Source organism: Gopherus flavomarginatus, chromosome 21 (genome assembly GCF_025201925.1).
Source record: "Gopherus flavomarginatus isolate rGopFla2 chromosome 21, rGopFla2.mat.asm, whole genome shotgun sequence".
In the NCBI taxonomy this organism is placed as follows: Eukaryota; Metazoa; Chordata; order Testudines; family Testudinidae; genus Gopherus; species Gopherus flavomarginatus.
Genome location: NC_066637.1, coordinates 63,476 through 81,488, shown reverse-complemented (window position 1 = coordinate 81,488; position 18,013 = coordinate 63,476). Strand labels below are relative to the sequence as shown.

Here is an 18,013-nt window from a genome sequence, read left to right as displayed (position 1 = left end):
TTTCTTTCCAAATAGTAAGTAAAAACAGGCGGTTTAGGCTTTTTGATTGTTTTACTCTATTTGCAATTGTGGATCTGGCTGGTTAACTTTTATATGTGTAGTTGCTGGGAATATTTTGATTTGTATTGGTACTGGGGGGAAAGTCTCTTTCTCGTGTCTGTAAGCTATAGGACCCTGTAATATTTACATCTTGAAGTTACAGAGATAATTCTTTACTTTTTCCTTTCTTTTATTAAAAGATTTCTTTTTAGAGGACCTGATTGATTTTTTTTTCTTGTTTCCCTTGCTTTATTCCAGGGGATTGGGATAACTCACCAGGACGGGTGGGGGAGACAGGAGGGGGGAGAGACAGAATCTCTGTCTGTTTTCCTTGAATCTGTTGGCCTCTTTGTGGAAGGGAAGGGAGATGCTTCTCTATATGGTGATTTAAGAGGTTGGATCAGTATCTCTCAGGATAGCCCAGGGAGGGAAATTCTGGGAGGGGGAAAGGTGGGGGAATGGTTTATTTCTCCTTGTTTTAAGAACCCAAGGGATCTGGGTTCTTGGGGTCCCCAGGGAAGGTTGGGGAGGTCAGAGTGCCCCAAAACACTATATTTTTGGGTGGTGGCAGTGCTATCAGATCTAAGCTGGCAATTAAGCTTAGAGGATTCAGGTGCTAGTATCTCATTTTCTGAACTCTAAGGTTCAGATCTGAGAGGGAATGCTATGACAGCGGTAATCTGAAAAGAAAGGAACATGGTCCCCGGCCCTTACATAGGATCCAAATGCATAACCCTGTCGAGGGGCCTGCCCACTCGAAGATCCAGGGTTATTATATGGGTTAGGGTCATTTTGCCAACACTGGTACCTAGGGAATTTAGGAACCCCTTAACCTAACCCTGATTGAAATTGAGGTCTCTCAATTCTCACAGTGGGATTAGTTCGTGATTCCTGAAGTATTGTAACAGGAGCTCCACACCAACCTATTTTAGAGCCTCCCTGCGCATATGCCTTGGCTAGTAAAGCTAATGCAGTCTTTAAAGAAGTATCATCAATTATATGCATGTCAACCATTTCCCGTAAATGGGGAAGAGTTATTAGCCAGCAAACTAATGTATGGTGGCTCATGTGTTTCCTCTTTCATATGACTGTGTCATGCTGCACTTAACTGCAGGCAAAACTGATGTGGAGACTCATTAGATCTTTGCTTTAAGTTAGACAGAATTGCTACTCCAGTTTGCCCTGGATGCCGATTATGTTCCAATAGGGCTCTTGTTTCATTAAAAGTTTTTTCTCCTACCCTGTACTCAGGTGGCAAAGTACTCCACAATGCTCGATTCACTATGAGTTGTAAGATTTTAACCCAGTCTTGCCTTGGTAAGTCAAATGCTTTTGCTGTTTTTTGCACACGTTGTGCATGCATTGCAACTGATGAATCGTCCATCATTCCTATTTGCTTAGTTACCAGATCTAGGGTCTTAATATCTATAACAACTGCCACAGGACAATCAGAATTAGAATCTGAGGATCCTCCTTCTGGATCAGGTTCTGGACTTCTATCTGAGCTTGAATCTATAATTTCTGTGTTTTGACTTCTGCCCGAAGTCACATTTTCGTCATCTGAGCTACCAGAACTTTCCACTGGAGATAATTCTGGATATGCAGAACAATTTTCCATAAAACCTCTATGTCTTACACTCAGGGCAACTCCATGCTGATGCAGGACATCTCTTAGTCTGCTAAGGTCTGGTGTAGTAGGGTGTTCTACCGGTACACCAGGTGATACCAACATATACCAAGGGAGTGTAGAGGTTCCACCAGGTCAGCGGCGGCTCGAGGAACCAGCTCAGCAGGCGCGTGCCTGGAGCGGCAAGCCGCAGGGGTCGGCCTGCTGGTTGCTGTGAGGGTGACAGGCAGGTGGCTTTCGGCGGCATGCCTGCGGGAGGTCCACCGGTCCTGCTGTTTTGGCGGCAATTTGACGGTGGGGACACTGAAGGCGTGGCACTGGCAGACCTCCGCAAGCATGCCACCGAATCGGTGTGACCAGTGGACTCCCCTCAGGCATGCCACCGAAAGCCACCTGACTGCCAAGCTTGGGGCGGCGAAAGGCATAGAGCGGCCCCTGCATGTGGTCTAGGCAATGTTGATTGCCCAAATGCCAATAAATGTCCACCCAAAAGGGGCTGGATATGCCACTCTATATGGTGCTAATTTAATATTGGGTGGAGGAGCAGGAATCCTATTCCTTGGTTGTTGTAACTGAACCTTCTAGTCCCTGAACAATGGCAGTCTCTAAAGGCACTGCCTCTTCACTAACAGAGGAGAGGATATTTCCTCCCATTTTGCTTTGCTCAACTTCTCCTTTACATCACTAGCTGCCTTTTCTATGGCACTCAGCTCCACCTCCTGTGGTGCCACCCTGGGACTTCCTTTTCCTATGTGCAGACTGCCAGTATCTCCTGCACTGCTAAATTCCTCTTCTGATTCCCCGTGGCTCTTTGGACTCAGTCTCCAACTCCACTCCTAAAGGTACTGTATCAGCCTGAGCTAACTCTCTTACCCTACTTGGCCCGGCAGGTTTTTCTACCTCTGTCAGTTCCACCTGCCAATAGGGATGGGAATCGATTCTTTATCCTCCTCTGACACATCTTCTCTCTTCTCTAATTCTTTCCAACAGCTGACCACGTTCTGATCTATAGCCCTCTAGCGATTTTAAGCTGGCATCCAAAGTTTGCTGGGCTTCCCTAAGTAACCCTTCTTTTGTATTCAATTTCTTTCCCAGCGAACTACAAGCCACGAGCAGGCACTCAACAGCTATTCCCTTTACCGGTTTAGCTCTGTTTCTACATCAAATAAGTCACTTACAAAACCCTGTGGGTTACCATGCTCAGGAATCATCTCGCTATTTCTCAGCTGTTCTAAACCTCCTCCATGTTCCTGAATACATTTTATGGCAAAGTTTTCTAAAGCCAGACTGCAGGCAACTCCAACGGACTCTGCTCTTTCCCTTATTCCACTTTTAACACAAAATATAGAACTCATTTCAATTCTGTAACTTCACTAGCTTATTCAATAAACTAGAATGAATACTCTGTTGATTTACTCTGAAACTGAAGCCGTCCCTTCACAGACACAACAGGAAATAATATCCCTAACCATTTTTTACACTTGGTTAAATAAGTCCCAAGTAAATAATAGAGGGATGGGGGTACATTCCTTCTCTTTCCTCAATGGCTCGTAGCTAATGAAGAGGTCTTTTCCCTTTGTCGGGACCTGCCAAATACTAGGAAATACTGAGGCAGATGGATCAAAGGTGCAGCCTGGGAAAGTTAAGGGGACTGAGATAAGGTATCTTGAACTGTTCAAGTTCTGAACTATTGCGGCCTTTTGGCAGCAATTAATTCCTAGATTTGTCAATTCCTCTGCCACCACTAGTGTGGGTCATCAGATCCAATGCTACTGCTCATATCTTACCGGTACCTTTTGTTATAACTTCAACCTTTACAAAACCCCTTAGATACATGAGCTTTCGTGGGTGAATACCCACTTCCTCAGATGCATGTAATGGAAATATCCAGGGGCAGGTATATATATGTGTGCTAGCAAGCAAGCTAGAGATAACGAGGTCAGTTCAATCAGGGAGGATGAGGCCCTGTTCTAGCAGTTGAGGTGTGAAAACCAAGAGAGGAGAAACTGGTTCTGTAATTGGCAAGCCATTCACAGTCTTTGTTCAATCCTGAGCTGATGGTGTCAAATTTGCAGATGAACTGAAGCTCAGCAGTTTCTCTTTGAAGTCTGGTCCTGAAGTTTTTTTGCTGCAGGATGGCCACCTTAAGGTCTGCTATAGTGTGGCCAGGGAGGTTGAAGTGCTCTCCTACAGGTTTTTGTATATTGCCATTCCTAATGTCTGATTTGTGTCCATTTATCCTTTTCCGTAGAGACTGTCCAGTTTGGCCGATGTACATAGCAGAGGGGCATTGCTGGCATATGATGGCGTATATTACATTGGTGGATGTGCAGGTGAATGAACCAGTGATGGTGTGGCTGATCTGGTTAGGTCCTGTGATGGTGTCGCTGGTGTAGATATGTGGGCAGAGTTGGCATCGAGGTTTGTTGCATGGATTGGTTCCTGAGCTAGAGTTATTATGGTGTGGTGTGCAGTTACTGGTGAGTCTTGGTTTTCACACCTCAACTGCTAGAACAGGGCCTCATCCTCCCTGATTGAACTGACCTCGTTATCTCTAGCTTGCTTGCTAGCACACATATATATACCTGCCCCTGGATATTTCCATTACATGCATCTGAGGAAGTGGGTATTCACCCACGAAAGCTCATGCTCCAAAACGTCTGTTAGTCTATAAGGTGCCACAGGATTCTTTGCTGCTTTTACAGATCCAGACTAACACGGCTACCCTCTGATACTTAGATACATGTATCACTTTAAATAATATTACTTTAACAATAACACTATTACTTTATAATATTACTTTTGACTTAGAAGTTTAATTTTAAGGTTTTTAAATATAATACTGCAAGATAAAAACCACAACACAAAACTGAAAATACTGGGACTGCTGCCAGCTGCAGTCACAGGAAATTAGGTTTCTGTTTTCCTAAGAAAGAGTGGGTGAGACACACAATTTGTAAGTTTCTGTAATTTTAACTGTTTACTTATGCCTCGGGTGAGATTTCTAGGGGTCTAAGGATGCCTGGAATTCCTGAAAATTCCTGTCATATGCTCATCTAGTCTCCTGGCTAATTGAAGATGAAGAGATCTAGAATAGAGGATGAATGAAGCTATTTTATATGACACCAGTGCTGGAAATCCTTCCTCTTGTTCCCAAATTTCATTCCTTCCCCACAGAAATATTAGGGTACACTTACCCCATATACTAGTATGTATGTGCGTATTGATGATGGGTATGTATGGACTCGAGGTGTACTTATTAGATCTGTGGGTCCAACTTTGAAAAATCCCCTTTGCCATCCTTCACTGTCTATTGGTTTAGATAAAAGGTCTCTAGACATCTAGATTGGTCATCTTTTCTTAGGAATGAAAAGGGTCACAATATACATATGTTGACTTTGCCTTAGCTTAACAGACAGAGTTTTAGCCTGTAGGTCTCTTGCATTACAGCCAAACATATTTTTAATATAAATCTATAAACCTATTGCAATACATCAAATACTTATAAGAAAAGATATAAGTTTATCTATGCAAACAAGCAGATTAATCCTGAGGGCTGCACGCTGAGAGGCGTGTTAATCCGGAGTCACTGCAAGACAGAACAGGGAGTGACTCAAAATTAACATGGGAGGTAGATAAGATCAGGGTGTGTCCTTGTTGGGAGGGGGTTTCAGTTGTTGCTAAAGGAGGGAAAGTTACTCAATTTCTCTCTGTCTCTGCCTCAGGATTTTGGGGTTGAGCTTTCTGGTTCAGACGCTGCTGCCCTGATTGTGGTCTGGGAACCCAGGCTGAGCAGCTGCTGCTCCCCCAGCGGGATCACAGCTGGGGAGTGGCCGTGAGTAAAGCTTCCTCTGTGCCCAGCCAAGGTGAGGATTTCCTGCAGCTGTAATTAGCCCCATAGGGCAACCCAAGGCTTTGTCCACAGCAATGTCTGAGTCAAAGACTCCAGGCGATTGATAGAGAACTCAGGGAACTGGGGATGGGCATGAGAGTGACTCTGCACAAACAGCCCCTCCTCACCCCACATCTCTCCCCCGTTAGCAATTGCAGGAGCCGATCCAGCCATAGGAGAGCGAACCCCCAGGAGTCTGTCAGCCAGAGGGGGACAGACAGGGGAAGGGGAGACATAAGGAGAAAAAGGAGACAGAGAGACTGAAAAGGGCAGTGGGAGAAATAATTAGGGAGAGAGATTCCCAGATCTCTGACCAGCCCCCACACACTTATTGCAGCATCTTTCTGTTGATATCCAGGAAGTCGGTGGGCAGATCCCGTCCACTGCTAAAGGACCTCCCCTGAGCCTAAGGGGAGGATCCACAGGACCATGATATCAAATAACTGGGCAGATTCACTTTCCTGTGAGCAAAGTGAGGTGCAGGAAGAGGAAAAGTCAGTTCCTGACTCTCCCTGTTCCCCCTGCTGTGGGAGTGCGCTGCCCTGGGGACAGTGTCGGGGGAATCTCCCAGGGTCACTCCTTTTTGTTCTGCGCTTCTCTCCCACCCGGTTCCCAGACCTTGTTACTGGGAGGGTTTCAAAATGTCTCGGTGGTTTAGTGCTCGTGGAAGGGGCCGGTCAGTGCTGTAATAAAGTGGCCAAACATTTCCCCTGCATAGAGTCGTAGAACTGTGGGGCTGAAATGAACCGTGAGAGGGCAGCTAATCTGGCCCCCGGCACTCAGGTGTTTGTCTGACCTGTCCTTAAAAACCTCCAGTGATGGGGATTCCACCACCTCTCTTGCTAATGTAGTCCGGTGCTTCATCTGGTTTTTCACAATTGACTCAGCTTCAGTTTGTGATCCACTGTAGCCCCCAATCATTTTCAGTAGTACTGCCCCCTGGCCAGCTAGTCCCCACTTTGTAGTGGTGCATTTGCTTTTCCTTTCCTAAGTCTAGTACTTTGCATTTGTCTTTATTGAATTTCATCTTGTTCATTCAGCCCATTTCTCCTGTGTGTAAATGTTACCTTGATTTCTAATCTTGTCCTCCAGTGTGCTTGCAGCCCCTCGCAGCTGCTGTTATCTGCATATTTAGACAGCATGCTCTCCAGTCCATTATCTAAGTAATGAGTGAAAATATTGATTATATCAGATCCAGGACTGGCCCCCGGGCACCCCATTGTATACATCCTCTCATTGGACAGTGAACCGCTAATGATTACTGTCTGAGTACAGCCTTCAACAACATTTTCACCCATTTTATAGCACTTTCATGTGCGCCACATTTCCCTAGCTCACTATGAGAATGTCATGGGGGACTGTGTCAATAGCTGGACTAAAATCAAGATATGTCCTTTCTACAGTGTCCCCTGGATCCGTAAGTCCAATACCCCTGTGAAAGCAGGAAATTAGACTGATTTGGCATGATTTGTTTTTGGAAATCCAGACTGGCTCCAATTTATCACCTTCCTGTCCTCTAGGTGCTTACAAATTGATTGTATAATAATTTGTTCATTCCAGGTATCTAAATAAAGCTTTACTTTATTCCTCAGTCCTCTTTATTCCCCCTTTAAAAGATGGGTACGTTTGCCCTTCTCCAGTCTTCACCATTCTCCAGGCATTCTCAAAGATAATTGCTAATGGTTTCCAGATTGCTTCAGCTAATTCTTTGAGCACCTTAAAATGAATTTCATGGCTGACAATAATGTACCTACATATTTTTAACCTGTTTTTTCCCTATTGTGGTTTCTGTTTCTTCCTCCTCTTACTTAATAATAATTAAGACCCTACCTGAACTGCGGGATGATCTTCAAATAATTGCAGTTGATTTGCAAAGAAGGCTTGGAAAATCACAGAAAATTAATAATGGGCCTTTATTAATTGCTGTAATTTGGAAAAGCCACAGCAGACCTATTTGTTTAAGAAAAATCTGCTGGAATAATATAAACACTCAACTATTACATGATGCCTGTGATTTGTTTTGCTAACCAGACAATTTGGTTCTGCTACAGGGCCATAACACGGGTGGGGTGAGTGGGGCAGCCACCAAGGGCACAAAGTGGGGCTGGGGAGTAGAAAAATGGGGCAGAAAAATGAGGGTGGAAATTTGCATCACAGACCATGAAATCGGGTCTTCGGCTGCCTGACTCTGAAGGCAGAGTGGCGAGTGGCAGCTGCCGGCTGGGTGCCTCGCTCTAAAGGCAGCACCACCACAGAACAGAAGCTAAGGTGGCAATACTAAGCCACTCCTACTTCTCTCCTTCAGAGCTGGGCACCAGCCAGCATCCACCGCTCTCCCGCCACCCAGCTCTAGGCAGCACTGCTGCCAGCGTCACCTCAGGAGTAAGGGTGGCAATACAGCGACCCCCTGGTAGGCTTGCATCCCCCTTTTGGGTCTGGGCCCCCAGTGTGAGAAACGCTGTGGAGAAATCACACTTTTTTATGGGTTACTCACTACATCAATAGCAAATTTTGCAGGTGTATAACTCATCTGTGAAGTTCACTATTTATGCCATGACCAACCCTTGAAATTTATATGATTCCCCCTCCTCCCTGTGATTTAAGCAGTACCCTACTTATTGCCGCTGTTAGAGCAAAAGGAATTTGTTAACTCTTTGCTTATGGCAATCCTCTGCTTATCATCCCAGTACCATCCCAGTTAATCTTTGCACGTATGTAACCCTTCTTAAATGCAGGTAGGCAAAATACCTAGAAGGAAGATGTTAAACAGATCCAACTTATCTGCAAAAGGAATTCAAGGAATGTATGGACTAACAGAAGTTCTGCAGGTAAAGATGTTTGTAACCTAGTATATAAAGGGTGTTCTAAGCCAGTAAGGTGTGTCTTCTTCTCTGGCACTAGCCGAGGAGAAATACCCGATCAGCTGACCGAGAATAAAAGTTTGGTTCCCGTCTTCCTGTCTTCCGTGCCTCCTTGGGGTAATTGAGTAGCTCCAGGGGGAAACGAGCCTATTTGGCTAACACCTTCTATGTCCCTTGCTAGTGGTAACTTCTTTTGTGAGTTAATCTTTCTGATTTTGTCCCCACATTCTGATGGTACTCAATGGGGGGAGGGTGACAATACCAGAAAATGTGGAAATGGCAGAAGTGCTAAATGCCTTTTGTTTCGGTTTTCACCAAAAAGTTTAGTAGCAATTGGACATCTAACTTAATGAATGCCAATGAAAATGAGGTAGGGTCAGAGGCTAGAACAGAGAAAGAACAAGTTAAAAATTACTTAGGTTAAATGTCTTCAAGTCACCAGGGCCTGATGAAATGCAGCCTTGAATGCTGAAGGAGCTGACTGAGGAGATCTCTGAGCCATTAGCGATTATCTTCAAAAAGTCAAGGAAGATAGGAGAGATTCCAGAGGACTGGAAAAGGGCAAATATAGTGCCCATCTATACAAAGGGGAGTAAGGATGACTTGGGGAATTACAGACTAATCAGTTTATTTTAATTCCCTGGAAAAATAATGGAACAAATAATTATCATCTTCTAGGTGTTGCTAACTGATTGCTTAAAGTGATAAGTAACAGTCAGCATAGATTTGTCAAGAACAAATTGTTTCAAACCACCCTAATGTTTTTTTTCCTGTCAGGATAACAAGCTTTTGGATAGAGGGGAAGCAGTAGACATGGTGTATCGTGACTTCAGCAAGGCTTTTAATACTGTCTTGCATGACCTTCTCAGAGAAATACAGTTGAGATGGAACTGCCAGTAGGTGGGTGCATAACTGGTTGGAAAACTGTTCCCAGAGAGTAGTTCCGAGTGTTTCACAGGCAAGCTGGAAGGGCATATCGTGTTGGGTCCTACTGGAATCAGTTCTGGGTCTGGTTCTGTTCAATATCTTCATCAATAATTTAAATAATGGCATAGAGAGTACACTTAAAAAGTTCGTGGACGATACCAAGTTTGGAGGAGTTGCAAGTGCTTTGGAAGTAATTCTGCTATCCTCTGTGCTGATTAGGCCTCAGCTGGAGTATTATGTCCCGTTCTGGATGCCACATTTCAGAAAAGATTTGGAGAAAGTTCGGAGAAGAGCAACAAAAATGATGAAAAGTCTAGCAAACATGACCTGTGGGGGAAGATTGAAAAACCTGGGTTTGTTTAGTCTGGAGAAGAGAAGACTGAGAGGGAACATGACACCAGTTTTCAAGTACATAAAAGGTTGTTACAATGAAGAGCGAGAAAAATCGTTCATATTAATCTCTGAGGCTAGGACAAGAGGCAATGGGCTTAAATTGCAGCAATAGTGGTTTGGGTTGGACATCAGGAAAAACTTCCTAACTGTCGGGGTGGTTAAGCACTGAATAAATTGTCTGGGGAGGTTGTGAAATATCTATCATTGGAGATTTTAAAGAGCAGATTGGATAAGACACCTGCCAGGGATGGCCTAGATAATATTTAGTCCTGCCATGAGTGCAGGGGACTGGATTAGATGACTTTGTGAGGTCCCTTCCAGTCTTATGATTTGACGCTTGTGCTGTTCTTTTGTACTCATCCATAGCAATTTGTCCATGATTCAAATTTTTGTAGGATTCCTTTTTATTGCCTGGTCATTAAAGAGCGCCTATTGGCAGCTTCCTATTCTTTCTGTCTTTCCTTCGCATTGTGATAGTTTGCTGTTGCTCCTTTAGTAGTGGTCTGAGAAACTGCCAGCTCTCCTGAGCTGTATTCTCCTTAGAATTTTATTCCCATGGGGCTCTGTGACGGGTTTGGACCCTTTGGGGTGTCGCCTGATGTGCCGAGGTGCCACTGAGGCAGCCTGTTCTGCTAGTCTGGGTCCCCTCTTTCTGGCTGGGCTAGGCTTGCAAGCCTCTTTCAGCCAAGTACATGGGCAGGGCCACGCCCAGCTGCACAGAGAGACAAATCCACTCTGGAAAGATTCAGCCTTAGGGGCTTGCCCCAACACTCTGGTGCCCACTCCCTTTAAGGGGGACAGACGGAAAGATTTTATGAAATTTGCCCCCTCCCTCACTGTGGAGGGAGATATGCACAACTTCTGCCCCCAGTTAGAAATTACATAATAAATGTATTCCTTGTTTATAATATAACCTAGTTTAACTACAAAAGGTGAATTTTAAGTGAATATAAGAGATAACAGACAGAACAAAGCAGATTACTAACCAAATAAAGCAAAATACACAAGCTAAGCTCAATATACTTAAAAAACAGGTTACACAATAAAAATATAAATTTGTTAGTCTGTAACATGCCACAAGTACTCCTTGCTCTTTTTGCTGATACAGACTAACATGGCTACCACTCTGAAACAGGTTACACAATGTAATTTCTTACCCTGAATGTTATTTTAGGCAGGTTGCAAAGTTTCCGTGGTTCAGAGTTCCAGTTATATTTCATTTCAGATTGGATCACTGTCTCAGTCTGGACTCCCCGCCTCCCTTACCTTCAGATGGCTTTAGCAGTCTTTCTTCTTGGGCAGACACGTTTGCCTTCCTCCCAACCCTTAAATAAGATTTACATAAAGCGAGAATCTTCTGTTTCCCATACTTGACACACACACCCTTTCCTTCCAGTGGAAAGTTACAAGAAGTCCCAGGTGTCAGGGATTCACAGGTCGTGCCCACTCTTGGCCCCATGCAGTCCTTGGGGGAACCCCCTTCAGGGATACAGACCTTCTTGCGGTTTCACTCTCTCGGGAGTTAAGCCTCTCCACCTCCTGGAACCGCACCTCTCTGAGCCTTAGCACACCTGTCTCTCGCCATGGGCCCCCTCAGGGAGTCCACTTGCTCTGGACCCCCGGGCATCTAGTCCCAGAGGGAATGATGCAACCTGTTCTCTAGACCAGAGTGACTCTCAGCCAGTGTAAAACACGAGGCTTTATTGAGCATCTGAACACAGCATAGGAAAGTCTCAGGGCCCTCAGGCCTGGCCTCCCTCAGCACAGCACCTCCCAGTCTTCCTGCATCCAGGTGGGCTCTACCTGCTCTCTCTCTCTCCAGCCCAGAGCCCTCCTGCTTCCCAGCTGGGCATCTGATATCACTAGCCTTTCTGAAGTCCGTTGTCCTCCTTTTCCTGCTCTAACACCTTCCTTTCTCTTAGAATCACAAAATCATCATTTCATGAACACTTTCGCCCATATTGCTTTCCACCTTCTGCTTCCTAACTAACTCCTGCCTGTTAGTCAGAATAAAAAACCCTATGATGTAGAAAAATGATCCACGCATTGTGTTTGGAATCAGATTAGCCTGAGGCATCGTTATTGATTATGAGCATGCAAGGGGTGACAGCTATTTGGAGCTGCCTCCCCCAGATTCAAGGAACACACAGCTTTTTAAAGCTTAAAATCACAGACAAATTACACATACTTCTTCATCAGTTACCTTGTTTGGAATACGTGGCAAAATCAATACAAGTCAAAAGCAAAAAGAACAATCATCTCCCTTACTTGGCCCTTCCTGTTGTTGTTGTTCTCAGTCTCATCCTTTTGCGATTTGACTTTTCTAACGCTTCTATTGTGGTTATATATGTCGTCAGCTTGGCTATTGCAAATTATTCTGTTTGGGGACTTTCCACTTCGCCTTCTCCTGCCCCCTGTACACAGAATGCCATTGTTTGGTTTTGGGGACTTTTCATTTGGTTCTTCATATACAAAACAAGCTTGGACAATGCTTCGGGCCTACTAGCTTGACCAACGTTGAGGCCTACCAGATTTTCCTTCACACTTAAAATGTCTGGTGCCTGGTTAAAATCCCCCTGGTTATTACTTCCATCTTCTGAAGCAAACAGGTGTCCCCAACACATTCCAAGAACTCATTGGACACTTGTGTTTGTTTGAATTCCTTTTCTAATAGGTGTCTTGGTAGTTAAAGTCACATGTCTCCCCTCCACCCCATTACTAATTGTGTTTTGAGTATTTCTGTTGTTTGCATGACAGAGTCGAGAACATCCATCTGCGAGGAAAGAGCCTGGGGGAATTGTGATGTGATGTGACTGTCCTGTTCTGACACTTCCCCTTCTTGCCCTGACAGGCTGCAGTGTCACATCCCACCCTTCCAGGGAGCAGGGAAGGGAAATGGCTGCCATGGAGCCAGCTCAGGTAGGGATTATTGGGGAGTTGCTGGTGGGCTCCTGTTGGCGGGAGAAGGGCAGTAAATACATAGGAGGTGGGTGCTTCTGCAATCGGTCGGGAGGGGGCTGGAAATACCCAGGGTGGAGAAAGGGAGGGATACAGAATGTGACAAACCTGGTGGGATTAGTTTACGGTGGGCCCTAAATTCTAGCAACAGACCCATGGGGTTTGTGGGTGGAAATTCCCTAGTTTGTCAGCCCCCCTGGACTGGGCTGGGGAAATGTACCAGCCTCCAATACTGGAATCTGAACCTACCAGTGAGGCCCAGGGAAGACACCCCATCCCATCCAAGTGCTGGCACTGGGGAGTGTGTTGGGATTGCTGCCAGGGGGCTGTCCCTGGACACTGCTGGGGGCTCCATCTGCTGTATCAACTTCTGGCTGATAGGTGAGTGTTGAATGTGAAGACTCCTGCCATCACTGTCTGCTAGAAGGGGCGAGGGACTCTCTCTCTTTCTCCCCCCACCCTGATGCCTCCTGGCTGCTCTGACGGGGAGGGAATGGGATCCTGCCTGCCTCCCAGAGCTTCCATGTGATTGGCCCTCTCCCTTGTGAGCAGTGGGGTTATCACTGGGGAACAGATGCAGATTGGGAGGCTCTTGGTCTTTCAGGGGCCGGTGACTTTTGAGGAGGTGGCTGTGTATTTCACCAGTGAAGAGTGGGCTCTGCTGGACCCTGCTCAGAGAGCCCTCTACACAGACGTCATGCAGGAGAACTGTGAGAATGTGACTTCACTGGGTAAGGATTCCTGTCCTCTTGGTTCTTAGAAGGGGAAACAAAGAGTTAAGGTTCACAATGCACCCTCAACTTTGCCCTGTTTCAGCAACACCCCAACAGGCTAGTGACACACAGACCAGTGCTCTGCCCTCCCTGCTACAGAACAGTTTGGGAGCAGAGCACAGGTGCAGTAGCACGAACGCTAACACTATCTCTTTGCTAAGGCAAAACTTGGGGTTAGGGTTAGGCTGAGGCTGACAAACCTTGTGGCAAGAACACACCCTTGTGTACCTTTATTGACCCTTCCTACACCACTCCGCACTGAAATGAGGAATACCTCTTGTGATGGGTTGGATCACAGAAACCCCATGAGAGCTGCCAACTGTTTTGCCAAAACTACTCCTGCCCCTGCTTTCCCTGCCAGCTTAGGACTCCAGCACCCTGTCTTGCTGAGCCAGACATGCCAGTCTGCTCCAACACAGACCTGGGGCCTGATCCACGTGCCCCCAAAGTTGCAGGTTTAATTGAAAGCAAGTTACAGAAGTGTTCCTGTCTTTAATACTGAGAAGCCCAACTCTCAACAGGGTCCAAACCCTAAATAAATCCATTTTACCCTGTGTAAAGCTTAAACTCATAGATTGGTCACCCTCTGCAACACGGATAGAGAGAGGTGCACAGCTGTTTGCCCTCCCAAGTATTAATACATACTTTGGGTTAATTAATGAGTGAAAGGTGGTTTTATTAAATGCAGTATGTAGGATTTAAGTGCTTCCGGGTAGTAACCGACAGAACAAAGTGAATTACCAAGCAAAATAAAATAACACACCCAAATCTATGTCTAAGAAATTGAATACAGATAAAAACATCACCCTGTAAGCTTCCTTTTACAGCTGTTTGGTGCCGCAAGACTGGGAGGGAGAGGGAGAGAAGCAGAGTAGGGCGTCGTGCTCAGGGGAGGAGGCGGAGGAGAAGTGAGCTGGGGCGGGGAGCAGTTCCCCTGCGTCCCGTGCCTCCCCTTGCTGCAGGCGACCCTCCCCGCGCTTTCCTGCCCCAGCTCCCTCCACCTAAATGCCAGTGACGACCGAGGCAGCCAAAGATCCGGCCACCGCAGTTGCCGCTGAAGGACCCGAAATGCCGCCCCCGAAATGCTAGCGGCCTAGGTGACCGCCTAGGTCACCTAATGGGTTGCCCTGGCCCTGAGTACAGGAGCGGCGCGAGGGTTTCTGGTTCCCTAGGTGCACGGCCGGCTCTATCCATTTTGCTGCCTCTCCCGCGGCTCCAGTGGACCTCCCGCAGGCATCCCTGCGGAGGGTCCGCTGCTCCCGCATGTCTGGTGGACCTGCCGCAGGCGTGCCTGTGGAGGCTCCACCGGAGCTACCTGCCGCCCTCCCGGCAAAATACCGCCCCCCGAATTCCTGGTGTCTTAGGCGACCGCCTAGGTCGCCTAAATGAAAGCGCCGGCCATGCCTGAGTATACAGCCAATATTCATAACTTTGAATACAAAAATGATATGTGCATACAAATAGGATTAATAGATTCAGTAGATTATAACCTTTACATAGGTATGATACATGGCATATGTAGCATAAAACATATTCCAGTTATGTCATATATACATTCATATATGGTGAGGGGCAGTCGGGGCGTAGGGTCCTGGGTGGTCAGGGGACAGGGAGCAGGGGGTGGTGGATGGGGCATGAGTCCTGGAGGGTGCCATCAGGGAACGGGGGTGTTGGATGTGGTAAGAATCCCGGTGTGTGTGTGTGTGGGGGAGGCGGCCGAGAAGCAGGGAGGGTCAGGGGCCTGTCCCTCCATACAATTTTGGAAACCCGATGTGGCCCTCAGAGCAAAAATTTTGCCCGCCCCTGCCTTATCCTCTCCTGCTTAGTGTTAGGGTAGGGAGAAGTAGTAACTGGCTTGTTCTGCAGCATGGGATGTTCAGGTTGGATCTTAGGAAAAACTTTCCAACTGTGCATATAGATAAGTACAGGAATATGTTACCAAGAGAGGTTGTGGAATCCTGGTCACTGGAGGTTTTTAAGAAGAGGTTAGACAGATGGTCCTGCCTCAGGGCTGGAGGATGGACTAGCTGACATCTTGAGGTCCTATGATGTGGAAAAATGATCCACGCATTGTGTTTGGAATCAGATTAGCCTGAGGCACCGTTATTGATTATGAGCATGCAAGGGGTGACAGCTATTTGGAGCTGCCCCCTCCCCCCCACAATTCAAGGAACACACAGCTTTTTAAAGCTTAAAACCATAGACAAATTACACATATTTCCGCATCAGTTACCTTGTTTGGAATACGTGGCAAAATCAATACAGGTCAAAAGCAAAAAGAACAATCATCTCCCTTATTTGGCCCTTCCTGTTGTTGTTATTCTCAGTTTGGTCCTTTTGCGATTTGACTTTTCTAACGCTTCTATTGTGGTTATATATGTCATAAGCTTGGCTATTGCAAATTGTTCTGTTTGGGGACTTTCCACTTTGCCTTCTCCTGCCCCCTATACACAGAATGCCATTGTTTGGTTTTGGGGACTTTTCATTTGGTTCTTCATATACAAGACAAGCTTGGACAATGCTTCGGGCCTACTAGCTTGACCAATGCTGAGGCCTACCAGATTTTCCTTCACACTTAAAATGTCTGGTGCCTGGTTAAAATCCCCCTGGTTATTACTTCCATCTTCTGAAGCAAACAGGTGTCCCCAACACATTCCAAGAACTCATTGGACACTTGTGTTTGTTTGAATTCTTTTCCTAACAGGTGTCTCGGTAGTTAAAGTCACATGTCCCTCCTCCACCCCATTACTAATTGTGTTTTGAGTATTTCTGTTGTTTGCATGACAGAGTCGAGAACATCCATCTGCGAGGAAAGAGCCTGGGGGAATTGTGATGTGATGTGACTGTCCTGTTCTGACACTTCCCCTTCTTGTTCTGACAGGCTGCAGTGTCACATCCCACCCTTCCAGGGAGCAGGGAAGGGAAATGGCTGCCATGGAGCCAGCTCAGGTAGGGATTATTGGGGAGTTGCTGGTGGGCTCCTGTTGGCGGGAGAAGGGCAGTAAATACATAGGAGGTGGGTGCTTCTGCAATCGGTCGGGAGGGGGCTGGAAATACCCAGGGTGGAGAAAGGGAGGGATACAGAATGTGACAAACCTGCTGGGATTTGTTTACGGTGGTGCCCAGATTCTAGCAACAGACCCATGGGGTTTGTGGGTGGAAATTCCCTAATTTGTCAGCCCCCTTGGACTGGGCTGGGGAAATGTACCAGCCTCCGATACTCGAGTCTGAACCTACTAGCCAGAGGGCAACCGCCAGTGAGGCCCGGGGAAGACTCCCCATCCCATCCAAGTGCTGGCACTAGGGAGTGTGTTGGGATTGCTGCCAGGGGGCTGTCCCTGGACACTGCTGGGGGCTCCATCTGCTGTATCAACTTCTGGCTGATAGGTGAGTGTTGAATGTGAAGACTCCTGCCATCGCTGTCTGCTAGAAGGGGCGAGGGACTCTCTCTCTTTCTCCCCCCACCCTGATGCCTCCTGGCAGCTCTGACGGGGAGGGGGTGGGATCCTGCCTGCCTTCCAGAGCTTCCATGTGATTGCCCCTCTCCCCTGTGAACAGTGGGGTTATCACTGGGGAAAAGATGCAGATTGGGGGGCTCTCGCTCTTTCAGGGGCCAGTGACTTTTGAGGAGGTGGCTGTGTATTTCACCAGTGAAGAGTGGGCTCTGCTGGACCCTGCTCAGAGAGCCCTCTACACAGACGTCATGCAGGAGAACTGTGAGAATGTGACTTCACTGGGTAAGGATTCCTGTCCTCTCGGTTCTTAGAAGGGGAAACGAAGAGTTAAGGTTCACAATGCACCTTCAACTTTGCCCTGTTTCAGCGACACCCCAACAGGCTAGTGACACACAGACCAGTGCTCTGCCCTCCCCGCTACAGAACACTTTGGGAGCAGAGCACAGGCGCAGTAGCACAAACGCTAACACTATCTCTTTGCTAAGGCAAAACTTGGGGTTAGGGTTAGGCTGAGGCTGACAAACCTTGTGGCAAGAAGACACCCTTGTGTATCTTTATTGACCCTTCCTACACCACTCCGCACTGAAATGAGGAATACCTCTTGTGATGGGTTGGATCACAGAAACCCCATGAGAGCTGCCAACTGATTTGCCAAAACTACTTCTGCCTCTGCTTTCCCTGCCAGCTTAGGACTCCAGCACCCTGTCTTGCTGAGCCAGACATGCCAGTCTGCTCCAACACAGACCTGGGGCCTGATCCACATGCCCCCAAAGTTGCAGGTTTAATTGAAAGCAAGTTACAGAAGGGTTCCTATCTTTAATACTGAGAAGACCAACTCCCAATGGGGTCCAAACCCTAAATAAATCCATTTTACCCTGTGTAAAGCTTAAACTCATAGATTGGTCACCCTCTGCAACACGGATAGAGAGAGGTGCACAGCTGTTTGCCCTCCCAAGTATTAATACATACTTTGGGTTAATTAATGAGTGAAAGGTGGTTTTATTAAATGCAGTAAGTAGGATTTAAGTGCTTCCGGGTAGTAACCGACAGCACAAAGTGAATTACCAAGGAAAATAAAATAACACACG

At 46.6% G+C, this 18,013-nt stretch overlaps 1 protein-coding gene across 2 annotated transcripts; it reads left to right on the top strand.

Moving 5' to 3' along the window:
• The first annotated feature begins 2,371 nt into the window (after positions 1-2,371).
• Positions 2,372-17,422, top strand: LOC127038823 (zinc finger protein 560-like). Of its 2 annotated transcripts, XM_050931837.1 has the most exons (6): positions 2,372-2,508; positions 5,392-5,501; positions 12,497-12,658; positions 13,302-13,428; positions 16,352-16,419; positions 17,081-17,422. In XM_050931837.1, exons 3-6 carry the CDS (start codon positions 12,635-12,637, stop codon positions 17,234-17,236), a joined length of 375 nt encoding a protein of 124 aa, XP_050787794.1. In that variant the 5' UTR covers positions 2,372-2,508; positions 5,392-5,501; positions 12,497-12,634; the 3' UTR covers positions 17,237-17,422. The 2 variants fall into 2 exon arrangements, 1 of the variants encoding a protein (XP_050787794.1); XR_007770812.1 differs by lacking the exons at positions 13,302-13,428; positions 16,352-16,419.
• The last annotated feature ends 591 nt before the right edge of the window (positions 17,423-18,013 follow it).

Excerpts from the sequence above, each read along its gene's own strand:
- LOC127038823 (XM_050931837.1), top strand. The coding sequence starts at position 12,635 with ATGGCTGCCATGGAGCCAGCTCAG. Across the intron at positions 13,429-16,351 it reads TGAGAATGTGACTTCACTGG|GCTGCAGTGTCACATCCCAC; the intron begins GTAAGGATTCCT and ends TTGTTCTGACAG. Across the intron at positions 16,420-17,080 it reads CTGCCATGGAGCCAGCTCAG|GGGCCAGTGACTTTTGAGGA; the intron begins GTAGGGATTATT and ends TCGCTCTTTCAG.